Raw genomic sequence first — 15,048 nt, 5'->3', positions numbered from 1 at the left:
AGGGATCCTATGAATCTCTGATTATCAATGATTTACCCTGGCGTAGTCCATTTCCTCATTAAAATCTACTATAGTCACTGTGTCTGCAAAACTTCTGTCTTTATCCATTCTTTTGGCTCATCTTCTTATTTTACTTGTAATAGCCACTCCAGTCTACCTTCTGAACTTGTGGAATCAAAGTGGTTCATTGACACCAGCTAAAATCATAAACTGCATTCCCTGTGCTAATCACGTATTGCTTGTCCTTTTTCAGCATTTGAGCAAGTCATCCACATCACCTTTTTCCAACATTTCCCTTCTGTCTGTGTCTAGTGATCTATCCTTATGTGGTTTATTACTACCGATTTGGATGTAGACATGGTGAGGTTTGGCTGCTTATTACTGGTGCGGATGGTGCTGGAAATGTTAAAGGTAGACTTGCAGCCCCATGCACACTGGTTCTCTGCTCTTATTCTCTTCAGACTGGAGACTGTATTAAAGATGTAAATGAAAAATAACTACACTTTTGTCAAAACCTATTATTAAGAGCAAGCACTGAGGATATTTGAAGTCCGAGTGTGCGGAATACTGTTCTTTATTGATGCTTTTTGATAGCTATAAGCATTATCAAAAAAGAAACATTTACTTATCTTTCATTGTGCTTTCAATTAGTTTTGTTGTTCTGGAAAATATCGTAGCAATTCTGTTTGTTTCTTAAATAGATTTGACAAGGAGGTCAGGTTCACCTTGTGTCACATCCATTGTTACTGAGATTCACTTTACTGATTAAGAGCACCCAGTCAGGAATTTGCTCAGTTTGAGAGCTTGCCAGGTATTTGATTGTAATGTGTTATTAAACCTACGCAGGAGCAATTAAAGGTTATGTAGAAAATACTGGGCCACATTGTAATTTCTAATTCCCCAGAGATACAATTCGACATTAACTACTATTTCAATTTAATTTGTATGGTAGTGAGATAAATTAATATGAACCATTGCTATAGGACATTTTCAAGAAATTTAAAAGCAATGTTAAGAAGGAAATTACCTCAAATTGACAGCAATTATGTTAAAGATACTTTTGTTCCTCTTAAAAAGGAAAGGAATGATCATGATTCTATACTTATTTCTTTATAAGTTCTATCCAGTTCTTTTTAAATGTTTAATTATTAGACTGCATATCTTTGTATGAATTTTGTAATGTGCAGCGTGTCATCCACTTAAAATGTATTGTTCTTTAAAGAGTAAGGTAGTTCCCATCAGTCTTTCACAGTAATCTGTCGGAAGTGGCACAGTGAAGATGTGAAATGTACTTTGTGCGGGTAATGATGATTAATATTAGCTGTTATTCGTGATTCAAAAATGCTAAACTCATGTTATTAATTGAAAGAAAGAGAAATGGAAAAAAAGAAGTGGAGACTGACCTGGTTAAATTTAGAGAAAAACTATTAAGTTTTCACTGATTATTTTAATAACAAGAAATAACCAAAAATTAGCCCAAAAATTAAATGAAATTTCCATGGAATGTGGACATCGCTGACTGGGCCATCCTTAATTGCTCTGGAGAAGATGGTGGTAAGCTGTCTTCTTCAACTGCTGCAGTCCTTGGGATGTAGATAATACCCACAATGTTGTTTGGAAAGAAGTTCCAAGAGTTTGACCCAGTGATAGTAAAAGAATGGTGATATTGTTCCAAGTCAGGATGGTGCGTAGCTTGGAGGTTTGTGTTGTTTCTATTATGAAATGTGAATAGAAATATTTTCTCTGTTTCAGCTCCGAATGTTTTAAGTAAAATTCCTGCTGAAATTTTACAGTTCTTTACCAGGTATTCTCAGGTTTCATAGAAATGGCTCCTCCTTTATAAGGATCTTGCATTCAACATATCCTTCATTTGTTTTGGAGTGCGTGAATAATTTAAATCCACAGTCCTTTTCATTTGAGTATCTGTAAATGTGCAATAGTTTAAAGGGGCTCACTTATGTGTAGCTTGTTGAAGACTTTTGGGTTACTGCATAGCCACACAATTGAGACTGCACATTTACTGCTTAATTAATGCTATAATTTAGGAATTGTAGCATAGCTTTGTTGGATGTACTGGCTATCGCAATTTGCATTTTCCATTACATGTGCTGACCTTCAAGGAGAGCATGCTGAAAATCATTGGTTAAATGAGGCCTAATTATACACTAACAAAATAGAGAAATTAGTACACTACAGCACACTCAGTTGAAATCAATTAGAACACCAATGTTGCTGTTCTATATGAAATTGTATTTGCAAGCTAGCTATCTCTAAACTAGTTCTGCTGCTACAAGCAGCTGGTTACATACCCCAGTTTGATGTCTATGACTGCCGTATAGCGTAAGAGAAAGAGAGCGCTCTCTGTCTCTTCCCCCACAACCCCCCCACCCCCCCAACACTGAAATATCCAGTTGAGCTGTCGGTCAAGGTTACACTTCTGACTGAAATGTTTTCCTTTTGATATGGGAATTTCTATTGCCTATGTCTATGCCCAAACAAATGTCTTCCCTGATTTAATAGAACTCTCAGAGTGGGTATTCCTATTGGATGCTGCCTGAACTGCTGTGCTTTTCCAGCACCACTGTAATCTAAACTCTGGTTTCCAGCATCTGCAGTCAATGTTTTTACCTAAATTTTAACTGGTCTATCAAAATGATTCTCGACAGTGATGAAAATATCACCTACTACACTGGTATAATACACAATTGCAAAGTTTCAGAATTGTCTTACAAGAATTTGCAATGGAAGATCTTTGCATCACCTTTTGAATTAAGTTGCTAAGGCTTTCCCACATTCTTTGCATTCCACACTCCTATTACAAAGTAAAGCATGCTTGTCATTTGTATTGTTTTGAGGGAGAAAGTTCCTGATATTAGAAAGAAATTTACCTGAAGATTGAGATGCTAGTATTGTATGGCACAAACCATTCCCACCCTTGCTGGAAGGCAAGTAGAAAAATTGCAATAATCGTTGTCTTTTGCATGTACAGTTTCAATGCTCTAGAGCTGCATGATACCTTTTTCTCAGGTTAAAAAAACTGACAGTATTACTCCATGAATGTGTTGAAATAACTGAGAATGACAATTGGAAGTTACCTAGGAGTTTTAACTAAATTCAATTCTGAAAAATAAAAAAACTGCAGCGTAACAATCGGTAAAGCTGTATATAAAGAGCTATGGCAGCATGACATAAATGAGAGTATGGGATAGGGATAGGGTGATGGGCTGGTTCTGGGTGGGATGCTTTTTGGAAGGTCAGTATACACTCAAGGTCAAATGGCCTCTTTCTGCACTGTAGTGATTTTATGATTCTAAGAGACTTACAGGAAACTTATATTGTTTGTCCCTTCTCCTCTCTAATAGTGTGACAGATTCAAGATGGCAGTGCTGGCAAGGTAGGCAACATTCAGGCTTCTGTATCTCCTCTCCTTTTTATTTTCTCTCCTTTTTGCCTTCTTTTTTTTCTTCACCTTCTTCCTGTCAGCAGCAGCGGAGAAGGTGACATCAAGTAGGAGAGCGGCCCGAAGGGGACTCTTCGCAAGGTGGCAGCCTGACCTGGCAGCAAAGCCAGAAACTCTGGTTGTGGCACACCTGGAGTGGGGACTTCAGCTGTTGTCGAGGCATCGGCAGTGTGCTTAGAGTGGGGACTCCACGCGACACTGAGGCGGCGGCAGCTGTGAAACCATGGATGTGCGGATTTGAAATAAGGACTCCTGGTTATTGGCAAATCACTGGCTCTGGGTTGTAGTGCAAATATAGGTCCATCAAAGGGCCTAGCATCGGTGGCGCATAGGTAGTCCTGTGACAAATACGTAGTGCTTGAAGAGGGTGACACTGACAGTGGGTCTGGCAAAGGTGGCGGAGGGATGGTGGCACAGGTGTTGTTGGCAAACTGGCTCAGGACCGATGGTGAAGCTGGCAGAACAAAGATGGAGTTTCTTTCATTGTTATTGTTTTTATTCTTTTTATTCTTAAACTATTCAAAATGGCAGTGGATTCTCTTGCCAGTTGCAGCTTTCCATTGTATTTTATTGTTTTGCTCATTCTACAGTACAAGTGACAATAAATCATCATTCGTTAAGCTTTGTGATGCCTGAGCCCAGCTTTCTTAGACTTCTCTTCTTTGACTCGGTTTTCCTTTAACGAACAATTTCAAAACTGTCTTTTGGCTCAAGGTTTCAATCATGCCTTCTAAATTTTCTGTTGGCATAAGATTTTCATTCTTGATATTAACACCAATCAGTTATCTATCCTTCACAGCATAGCTGTCATCAACATCACATTTATCATCCTTTGTCTCTCCGATAATGATAAACTATTACTCAACATCCTTCTCATCTTAGAATTATATAGTACAGAAGAAGCCCTTCAGCCCATCTTGTCAGAGGTTTTCGAGATGGTTGACTACATTATTCTTTTTCAGTATCTCTCCATTGTAGTCCAGCAGTAATTGTCATATTATTCCATTGGTATTTATAACAGGCAAGGCTTTTCTTCTTGCTGTTGCACCCTTAATTCTTCTGATGTCTATGGATCTAACTTTGGATCCCCTTCTACTTCACATGTAAATGCTCCTGTTCAGCTACGTAATTCAAGCACAGTTTTAGTTTCACATGTACACAGATTTGAATGTTGCTGACATTGTTCATCCACAATTGCCCTAGGAAGGTCCAACTCAGCCACCTTTTTGAAATGTCGGAGACTGGGTTATGTGTGCCCCCACAGTTCTGTTTGAGTAGGAGCTTCAGGAATTTAAACCAGCTACAGTGAAGGAATAGCTATACAGTTCGAAGTCAGAATGATTTGCAGAAGAATTTGCAAGTGGCAGATGTCACAATGCTGTTTTTACAACGATTCAGTAATTTATAATCATTGATTGATCTGGCAATTTATTCCAGGTTTGTTAATTGATGTTATTAAGTTTCCCAGGTTATCATGGTGTGATTAAAGCTTGTCTCCCTGGAACATTTATCCTAGTCCTGGATCACTAGTCTAGTAGCATCATCAATTTGCTGCCTTTCCTCTAGCTGTATGAGCATACCCCTCAACTTTTCCACTGTCTCTGATTTATCAGATTGCTTATCTGACATCCAGAACTGGATGAAGGGAAATTTCCTCTGGTTGAATATTGTAAAGACCAAAGTTATTGTATTCAGTCTCTGCTACAAATTTTGTAGCTACCATCTCCATTCCTGATCTCGGCAGTTATCTGAGATTGAATCAGAATGTTTGCATCTTTGTTGCCATACTTAGTTCTGAGATGCGCTTCCTGCTATCACTTAGACTGCTTATTTTCATTACTATAACCTTGTCTGACTCCTCCCTTACCTCAGCTCATCTGCTGCTGAAGCCATCCATGTGCTACACACTGCAAACTAAGTAAGATATCAATAAAACTTAACTTTAGATCTCATGTGCAATTGAGATCAATTGAATTTTTAGTCAAGATGAGCACAGTGGATGTGTTTATTATTTGAAGAAGAGGCTTACTGGACATTAACTTTGTTTCTCTCTCCACAAATGTCGCCATCCCTGCTGAGTTTCTTCAGCACTCTATATGTTTGTTTCAGATTTCCAGCAACTGCAGTGTTTTATTTTTATTTGTATTTTTAATCGCTAGTATCTGACAATAGGAGAATGATCTTCAGAACTGTAATTTTGTTTATCAAGGTCATGAAATAGTAACATTTTATTATGTCACATTTTATTTGATGGCTGGCATTTAATTATTAAGGCAGGGTGCTACTTCTATGGCACATTCGAGGGAACAATCAGCGGTTAGCTCACATTTTTATGCTGCTGTTTCTCACTGGCATATTATCAAAAATGTATTTGAAGGTATTAAGTGATATTGATGAAATTATTCTTATGAACTGTGTCACAAATCTAGTAGTTATAAAATTTAACAGGAGCTCTATTCAAATTGGTAGATTTCTATTGCAATCTATTTTTTTTCTGCAGCTGTTCTCACAAGAAAGTGTCTGTGATTTAATCCATTACAGGGATCAGACTTGACAGAGTTGTAACATGTACGCCTTTGAATTGGAAGTTGAGTATTCAAACCTCACTCCAGCTCTTTGTGCATACAATCCAAGCTTGCAGTATGGAGTACTACATGCTCAGGGACATGGTCGTTTCGGTGTGACATTAAACTGAGGTCTTGTCTTTTCTGTCAGGTGCACATAAAAATTACAATGCAGTGTTCAAAGATCTCGAGTTTTCCTGCTGTCTTGGTCAATATTATTCTCCAGCCAAAATCAATGAAGGAGCCTGTAACTATTTAACTTTGTTTTATGTTGCATCTTGCCACATGCAAATTGCCTACCATAGATTGAGTATAGGAGTTGAGAGGTCATGTGCGGTTATACAGGAAATTGGTTAGGCAAGTTTTGGAATGTTGTGTGCAGTTCTGGTCTCCCTCCTATAGGAAGGATGTTATGAAACTTGAAAAGGTTCAGAAAAGATTTACAAGAATATTGCCAGGGTTGGAGGGTTTGAACTCTGGTGAGAGGCAGAATAGGCTGGAGCATCGGAGGCTGAGGGGTGACCTTATACAGGTTTATAAAATCATGAGGGGCATGGATTGGGTAAATAGAGAGGGTCTTTTCCCTGAGTTGGCAGAGACCAGAACTAGAGGGCATAGTTTTAGGGTGAGAGGGGAAAGATCTAAAAGGGACCTAAGGGGCAACCTTTTCACACAAAGGGTGGTGTGTGTATGGAGTAAGCTGCCAGAGGAAGCTGTTGAGACTGGTAGAATTACAACATTTAAAAGGCATCTGGATGGGTGTATAAATAGGAAGGGTTTAGAGGGATATGAGCCAAGTGTTGGCAAACAGGACTAGATTAATTTAGGATATCTGGCGAGCATGGATGAGTTGGACCAAAGGGTCTGTTTTTGTGCTGTACATCTTTATAACTATAACAGTGCTTCATTGGTTGGAAATCACATTGGGATAACAGTTTTGAAAGACTATATATGTATGCAAGTTCTTTAATGACCATAACTCATTAGAATGAGTTCTCCAGATGCTGAATTCCAAAATGGTTAGCAGTGGCAGATATATGCTTATGCCTCTTTGTATAATTGGCAGTAAATCATGTTTACAGATGATTCCAAGATCTAGAACTTACACATCGGGTTGATTTCTGGTGTTCGAACGATGAGATTTGAGGCATCCCGATGTTGAGTGTCATTTGAGGCAGATGAGCTGCAGCAATTAAGAGGTAGCTTGTCCAATAAATTGTGGCTAAAAGTTTGTCAGAGTCAGGGGTGTTAAATTGCTGGAGCATTGGATGCCATAATTCTTTGGAGATGAGTTGAGAAGAACGTTTCTTCTAACTGAAAATTCAGGGAAGTATATTTTAAAACCTCACCTTGTAAGATCTGATAACCCTCAACTCCACTTTCCTGCCTTTTCCTAAGCTTTGATTCTGTTACTGATGAAAAATCTTTCTCCGTTTTGATTATATTTAATCAATCAGCCTCAACAGCCCTTTGCAGTAAAGACTTGTACAGATTCACCTCTCTGAGAGAGAAAAATATTCTCTTAATCTCTGTTTTAAATGTGCAACTTCTTACAAGATATGCCCCAGTTCTGAGGTTCTCCCAGAATAGGAAACATCTACTCTGCATCTGTCCTATCAAGACCCCTAAGGATAATATATTTTAATAAGGCCTCCTCTCATTTTTCTAAATTATAATGACTACAAGCCTGGCTTACTCAACCTGTCATCATTTTAAAAATAAGCCCTTAATTTCCATGTCAACTTAATCAACCTTCTCTAGACTGCTTCCACTAGCATTATATCTTTCCTTAGATAAGAAGACTAAACTGATCACAGTATTCCAGGTGTGGTCCAATAAATGCTGTGTATGGTTTTAGTAATACCCCCTTATTTTGTATACTCTATTCCCTTTGAAATAAAGGCCAAGATTACATTTGTTTTTCCTATTACTGGTTAAGCTCGATGTTACCTATTTTGGTGTTTCAGGGAGGTTCAGTCTTTTCCCCCTTTTAAATAATATTCAGCTCTTCTATTCCTGCTGCAATCATCTCTCATTATTTTCCATCTGCCAAGTTTTTTCCCTATGTCCATCTATAGACTTCTTGTGGCAACATCATTATTTCTACCTATCTTCAGATCATCTACAAACTTGATAATCATACATTCACTTTGAACATCGGATAGTTGTGACCCTAGGTCTGATCCCTGTGACACTATACTAGTTACAGGTAATGATTCTGAAAATGCCCCCCTTGACCCAACTCTTGTGAGAGTGCATAGTGTTGTGTAAAGTTCACTAGTCTATTTAAAAGTCAATCTGCTGTTATGATCTAAATTTTACCACTTTAAAATTGTCTGGCTATCAGCACTGGAAAGTAGGAGAGATTTTGCTGGCCGGGCACTGATGAAGTGAAGTGGTGGCCTGCCTCTGTCAGCTGCGAGGAGAAAGTGAGAACTGCAGATGCTGGAGAGTCAGAGTCAAAACGTGTGGCGCTGGAAAAACACGGCAGGTCAGGCAGCATCTGAGCAGCAGGAGAGTCAATGTTTTGCATATAAGTCCTTCATCATGAATGTGGGAGGAAGGGGGATGAGAAATAAATAGGAGGGTGGGGGTTGGGCTGTGGGGAAGGTAGCTGGGAAGGTGATAGGTGGATGCAGGTGGGGGGTGATTGAGATAGGTTGGTAGGGAAGATGGAGCGGATAGGTGAGAACGAAGATGGACAGGTAGGACAGTTCAAGAGGGCGATTCTGAGTTGGAAAGTTGGATCTGGAATGAGGTGGAGGGGGGGGAGATTTGTAAACTAGTGAAGTTGACATTTATCCCATGTGGATGAAGGGTCCCAAGGCAGAAGAGGCATTCTTCCTCCAGTCGCCACGTGGCTTGGATTTGGCAGTGATGGATGCCCAGGATTTGCATGTACTTGGTGGAATGGGAAGGGGAGTTGAATTGGTTAGCCATAGGGCAGTGGGTTTGTAGGGTGCGTGTGTCCCAGAGATGTTCCCTGAAACACACTGTGAGTTGGCGTTCTGTCTCCCGAATGTAGAGAAGACCACATCGAGAGCATCAGACACAATGGATGAGGTGGATGGATGTGCTGGAAAACATACCGGATGTGAAAAGATCCTCTGGAGCCTTGGACAGAGGTGAAGGAAGGGTGGGGAAGCATGTGGTTGCAGGTTTTACACCTCTTGTGGCAACAAGGGAAGGTGCTGCACGTGGAGGGTGGGTTGCTGGGTGGCATGGACCTAATGGGGGTGACACAGAGGGAATCATCTCTGTGGAATGCTGAAAAGGGTAGGGAGGGAACTATGTCTCTGGTGGTGGGGCCTGATTGAAGGTGGTAGAAATGGCGGAGGATAATGCGCTGTGTCTGGATATTAATGCGGTGGAAGGTGAGGACCAGGGTGGGGTTTATCCTGGTTGCGAAGATGTAAGGGATGGAGAAGGTTGCCCTCCAGATGTGCTGGAGAGTAATGCTGATCACATGGGAGGGGAAATTCCAGTCCTGGAAATAGGAGCCCATGTGAGATGTTCTGGAATGGAATTTCTCCTCCAGGGAGCAGAGACAGTGAAGCCCGAAGAATTGGGAATAAGTGTTCGAATTTTTACAGATGGAAGAGACGAGTGGGAGGAGGAGTAGTCCAGGTAGCTGTGGGAGTCAGTGGGTTTCAAGTAGATGTCTGTGTTGAGTCAGTCACTGGAGATGGTGATGGAGAAGTCCAAGAAGGGAAGGGAGGTGTCCAAGATGGTCCCAGTGAACTTAAGGTCTGTGTGGAAGTGTTAGTGATGAACTATTAAACCTCCTCGTGGAAGCACAAGGTCACACCGATTTAGTCCTCAATTGTGACTCCCAGCCAATCTCCAAGATTCCCTCTTCCTAAGACAAACATTTTCTATCCTCTTGGACACCCCATCCTGGTTTCTTAGCTGCCCTTGACCTCTTCACCTCAAACTGCTGCTGTGACATTGACTGCTTCAACCTGTTTATCCTTCTCATCCACTCCAGTCTCTCACCCTCACAAAGTACATCACTCCACACCCTCTGTTCCAACACCAAACTCACTATTAAACCAGCGGACAAGGGAGGTGCAGTGGTAGTTTGGTGCACCAACCTCTACGTCTCCGAAGCCAGGCACCAACCCATGGACACATCCTCCTACCACCCCCTCAACCACGACCTCACCTCCCATCACCAAACTACCATCTCCCAGACCGTCCACAACCTTACCATCTGAGAGGATTTCTCAACCGCAGCCTCGAACCTCAGAGTACTGCAACTGCCTTGAACCTCATAGTTCCACAACCCCACCCCGATGGGTTCTACCTCTTATACAAAATCCATAAACCTGACTTCCCCAGTCGATCTATTGTCTCTGCCTGCCCCTGCCCCACCGAACTTATCTCCTCAAATTTTGACGCTGTCCTAGATTAGATTAGATCCCCTACAGTATGGAAACAGGCGCTTCGGCCCAACAAGTCCACATCGACCCTCCGAAAAGCAACCGACCCAGACTCATTCCCCTACGTTTACCACTGACTAATGCACCTAATGCTACGGGCAATTTAGCATGGCCAATTCACCTAACCTGCACATCTTTGGACTGTGGGAGGAAACCGGAGCACCCGGAGGAAACCCATGCAGACACTGGGAGAATGTGCAAACTCCACACAGATAGTTGCCCAAGGCGGGAATTGAACCAGGGTCCCTGGCGCTGAGAGGCAGCAGTGCTAACCACTGAACCACCGTGTCACCCCAAAATGTTGGTCCGCCTTGATCCAGGACCTCCCATATACATTTGCGACACCACTCGCCCTCCACCTCCTTCATTACGTTCGTTTCCCTGGACCCCAAAGCCTCCTCTTCACCATGGGCATCCAGTCCCTGTACACATCCATCTGCCATGGCGAAAGTCTCCAAATCCTCCATTTCCTCCTCTCCTGCCAAACCAACAAGTATCCCTCCGCCGACACTGGTCCTCACCCTCAACAACTTCTACTTCCTTCAGACCAGAGGGCAGCCATGGGCATTCACATAGATCCCAAGTGTGCCTGCCTCTTTGTAGGATATGTGGGACAATCCATTTTTCACAATTACACCAGCACTATCGCCTACCTCTTCCTCAGCTACATTGATGACTGTATTGATGCCACCTCGTGCTTCCACGAGGAAGTTGAACAGTTCATCAACTTCACTAACAACTTTAACCTGACCTTAAGTTCACCTGGACCATCTCAGACACCTCTATCCCCTACCTGGACCTCTCCGTCGACCGATTCAACGTGAACATATAACTCAAACCCTCTGACTCCCACAGCTACCTGACAACACCTCCTCCAACCCCACCTCCAATAAATATGTGATCTCTTACTCTCAATTCCTCCATCTCCGCCATAACTACTCTCGGGAGTGCAATTCCACTCCAGATGACCTCCTCCTATTTCCAGGACCGCAATGTCCTCCAGCGCATCTCCTCCACTTATTGCACCTCTGCCTTTGAACCCCACACCTCCAACCACAATAAGGATGGAATCCCCCTGATCCTCATCTTCCAACCCACTAATATCCTCCAACGTTTTTACTACTACAATCAGACCCCACCACCAGAGACATATTTCCGTCCCTACCCCTATCTGTGTTCCGCAGCGGTGATTCCCTCTGTTTCTCCCTCAGTAGGTCCCACCAACCCACCCTCCATATCCGACAGCTTCCCTTGCCACTACAAGACGTGCAAAACCTGCGCCCACATCTCACCCGCCTCCTCCATCCAAGGCCCCAAAGGATCTTTTCACATCTGGCAGAGATTTTCCTGCACATTCACCCACCCCAGCTACTATGACCACTGGTCTCGATGTGGTCTACTTTATGTCGGGGAGACAGAACACCAACTCACAGAACATTTCAGGGACACACACACTAAACAACCCCAGTGCCCTGTGGCCAACCACTTCAACTTCCCCTCCCACTCCACCAAGGACATGCAAGTCCTGGGCCATCTCCACCACCAAATTCAAGCCACCCGACGACTGGAGGAAGAATACTTCATCTTCTGCCTTGGGACCCTTCAACCACACGGCATCGACATCAACTTCACTAGTTTCCAAATTTCCCTTACCTCCACCTCATCCCAGATCTCAACCTCCAACTCAGAACCGCCCTCTTGACCTATCCCACCTGCCCATCTTCCTTCCCACCTATCTACTCCACCCTCCCACCAACCTCACAGTTGCCCTCCACCTAACACCTTCCCAGCTCCCTTCCCCTAGCCCCATCCCCACACCACCCTGCTATTTATCTCTCCACCCCCTTCCTCACCCCACTTCCCTGATGGAGGGCTTATGCCCAAAACATTGACTCTCCTGCTCCTCGGATGCTGCCTGACCTACTGTGTTTTTCCAGTGTGACACTTTTCGACTCTTCATCAGCTGCTTCCCATTGTGGCCAACTGTTCTCGAATTTCCAAGAATAACCTTGTTTTGAGTGACTTATCTCATGTCCTCTAATTCTTATGTACTGTGAACCTACATTACACACTTTCCTCTCCCCATGTCTTAGCAAAAGCAATGTCTCTATCCAGATGTGTTGAGCAGCCATTCCCCCAAACTCCATTCTTGCAGGTTTGGCGAACACCCCACCCCCACTTACTTTGCTGCCAAAGAAATGGTCATCTTGCTGCTTAACAGCAGCCCTGGCAGCACCACTGTTTATGCTGGCTGTTGCTGAGGCTTTGGGAGAAGAAGTTGATATCTCCATGATGATACATCTTTCAAGGTCAGTTTTTATTTGGAATATGCCAGGACCAGATTGGCAAGCCCTGTTGCTCTGCGGGTAAACCAGCCTGTGATTGTCTCCATTGTTGAGAGTATTCCATAGTGGCAGGTCCTCCTCCCAGCACCTCCACTGCCATTTTATGCTTCCTCGTCCATGTCCAGAGAGCTGGTAAAATCCAGCCCTACACCTTCCTTTGCACTTTAAAGATTTCATAGCTAATTCCTTTAGTCAAAGTGCCTACCATTCCCAAACAAAATTGTGAAATTATTATTATGTGATTTGGAAGGAACCAATCTGAAGCCTATCTATCCTACAGTATTCCATTTTCATCCATATGTTTATCCAATGACCACTTAAATGCCCTTAAAGTTGGCAAGTCTACTACTGTTGCAGGCAGTGTGTTCCATGCCCCTACTACTCTGAGTAAAGAAACTACCCCGGACATTTGTTCTATATCTATCACCTCTCAATTTAAAGCTATGTCTCCTTGTGCTAGCTATCAGCATCCGAGGAAAAAGGCCCTCACTGTCCACCCCATCTAACCCTCTGATTATCTTATGTGTCTCAATAATTCACCTCAACCTTCTTCTCTCTCATGAAAACAGCCTCAAGACCCTCACCTTTTCCTCATAAGACCTTCCCTCCATACCAGGCAACCTCCTAGTAAATCTCCTCTGAACCCTTTCCAAAGCTTCCACATCCTTCCTATAATGTGGTGACCAGAACTGTATGCAATACTCCAAGTGCAGCTGCACCAGAGTTTTGTACAGCTGCAGCATGACCTCGTGGCTCCAAAACCTGATCCCTCTACCAATAAAAGCTACCACACCATATTCCTCCTTAACAGCCCTATCAATCTGGATGGCAACTTTCAGGGATCTATGTACATGGACACTGAGAGCTGTCTGCTCATCTACTCTTACCATTAGCCCAGTACTCTTTATTCCTGTTGCTCCTTCCAAAGTGAATCGCCTCATTCTTTCCCACATTAAACTCCATTTGCCTCTCCTCAGCCCAGCTCTGCAGCTCATCGATGTCCCTCTGTAAACTGCAACATCCTTCCTCATTATCCACAACTCCACCTACCTTAGTGTCACCTGCAAATTTACTAACCTATCCTTCTACACCTTCATCCAGGTCATTTATGAAAATGACAAACAGCAATGGCCTCAAAACAGATCCTTGCAGTACATCAATATTAACTGAACTCCAGGATGAACATGTCCCATGAGTCATCTTTCAGCTAGCCAAATTCTGGTTAAAAACCTCTAAATCACCCTTAATCCCATGCCTCCGTATTTTGTGCTATAGCCTACTCTTGCCCTGCGGTATATATCTATCCCTTTCCATGGCTAAAGTAACCATAATCACATTGTGGTCACTATCTCCAAATCTAACACCTGGCCAGGCACATTTCACAGTACCAAATCCAATATGGCCTCACCTCTTGTTGGCTTGTCTACAAGTTCTATCAGGAAACTATTCTGTACACATTGGACAAAAACTGACCCATCTAAAGTACTCAAAGTGCTCACCTACCTCCAAATCTAACACCTCGCCAGGTTCATTAGCTAGTACCAAATCCAGTGTGACCTCGCCCTTTGTTGGCCTGTCTACATATTGTGTCAGGAAACCATCCTGTATACATCAGACAAAAACTGATCCATCTAAAATACTTGAACTACAGTATTTCCCGTTAATAATTGGAAAGTCCCCCATAACAACTACCCTGTTACTCTCGCTCCTATCCAGACTTATCTTTGCTATCCTTCCCTCTATATCTCTGGAACAATTTGGAGGCCTATAGAAAACTCCCCAATAGGGTGACCTCTCCTTTCCTGTTTCTAACTTGAGTCCACACTACCTCAGTAAACGAGTCCTCAAACGTCCTTTCTACCATTTGTAATACTGTCCTTGACTAACAATGCCACACCGCCCCCTCTTTTACCAGCTTCCCTGTTCTTACTGAAACATCTAAATCCCATAACCCGTAACAGCCATTCCTGTCCATGCTCTATCAATGTTCCAAAATGGCCACAGCATCGAAGTCCCAGGTACCAACCCATGCTGCAACTTCATCACCTTATTCTGATTGCTCCTGGTATTGCTTGTCAGTGAATTCTTGTGACCTTGAAACCGCATTTCTGACCTCACTATTCTCAACCTCCTGGACACTGGAACTACAATTTAGGTTCCCATTCTCCTCCAGAAGAGCATTAGCAAATATGCCCCCCCAGGATATTGGTATCCGCCTGGTTTAGTTGTCAACAGAT

At 42.8% G+C, this 15,048-nt stretch overlaps 1 protein-coding gene across 20 annotated transcripts in view; it reads left to right on the top strand.

Moving 5' to 3' along the window:
- LOC140487080 (guanine nucleotide-binding protein G(I)/G(S)/G(O) subunit gamma-7) overlaps nucleotides 1–15,048 on the top strand; it is a 323,926-nt gene that overhangs the window by 42,596 nt on the left and 266,282 nt on the right. For 8 of the 20 annotated variants that reach the window (XM_072586663.1, XM_072586655.1, XM_072586673.1 and 5 more), the window contains one exon: nucleotides 3,363–3,394. The exons of 7 other annotated variants lie outside the window; for them this stretch is intronic. Coding sequence is in view for 4 of the 13 variants with exons in the window: in XM_072586533.1 (XP_072442634.1) it covers nucleotides 9,083–9,149 (67 nt within the window). In the remaining 9 variants the exon portion in view is untranslated. Of the gene's footprint in view, nucleotides 1–3,362; nucleotides 3,395–9,049; nucleotides 9,150–15,048 lie in introns of all 20 variants that reach the window. 5 more of the 20 variants (XR_011962712.1, XM_072586533.1, XM_072586542.1 and 2 more) reach the window with 1 other exon arrangement.

The sequence above is a fragment of the Chiloscyllium punctatum genome, chromosome 2 (assembly GCF_047496795.1).
Source record: "Chiloscyllium punctatum isolate Juve2018m chromosome 2, sChiPun1.3, whole genome shotgun sequence".
In the NCBI taxonomy this organism is placed as follows: Eukaryota; Metazoa; Chordata; class Chondrichthyes; order Orectolobiformes; family Hemiscylliidae; genus Chiloscyllium; species Chiloscyllium punctatum.
This window is presented reverse-complemented; position numbering and strand designations above follow the sequence as displayed.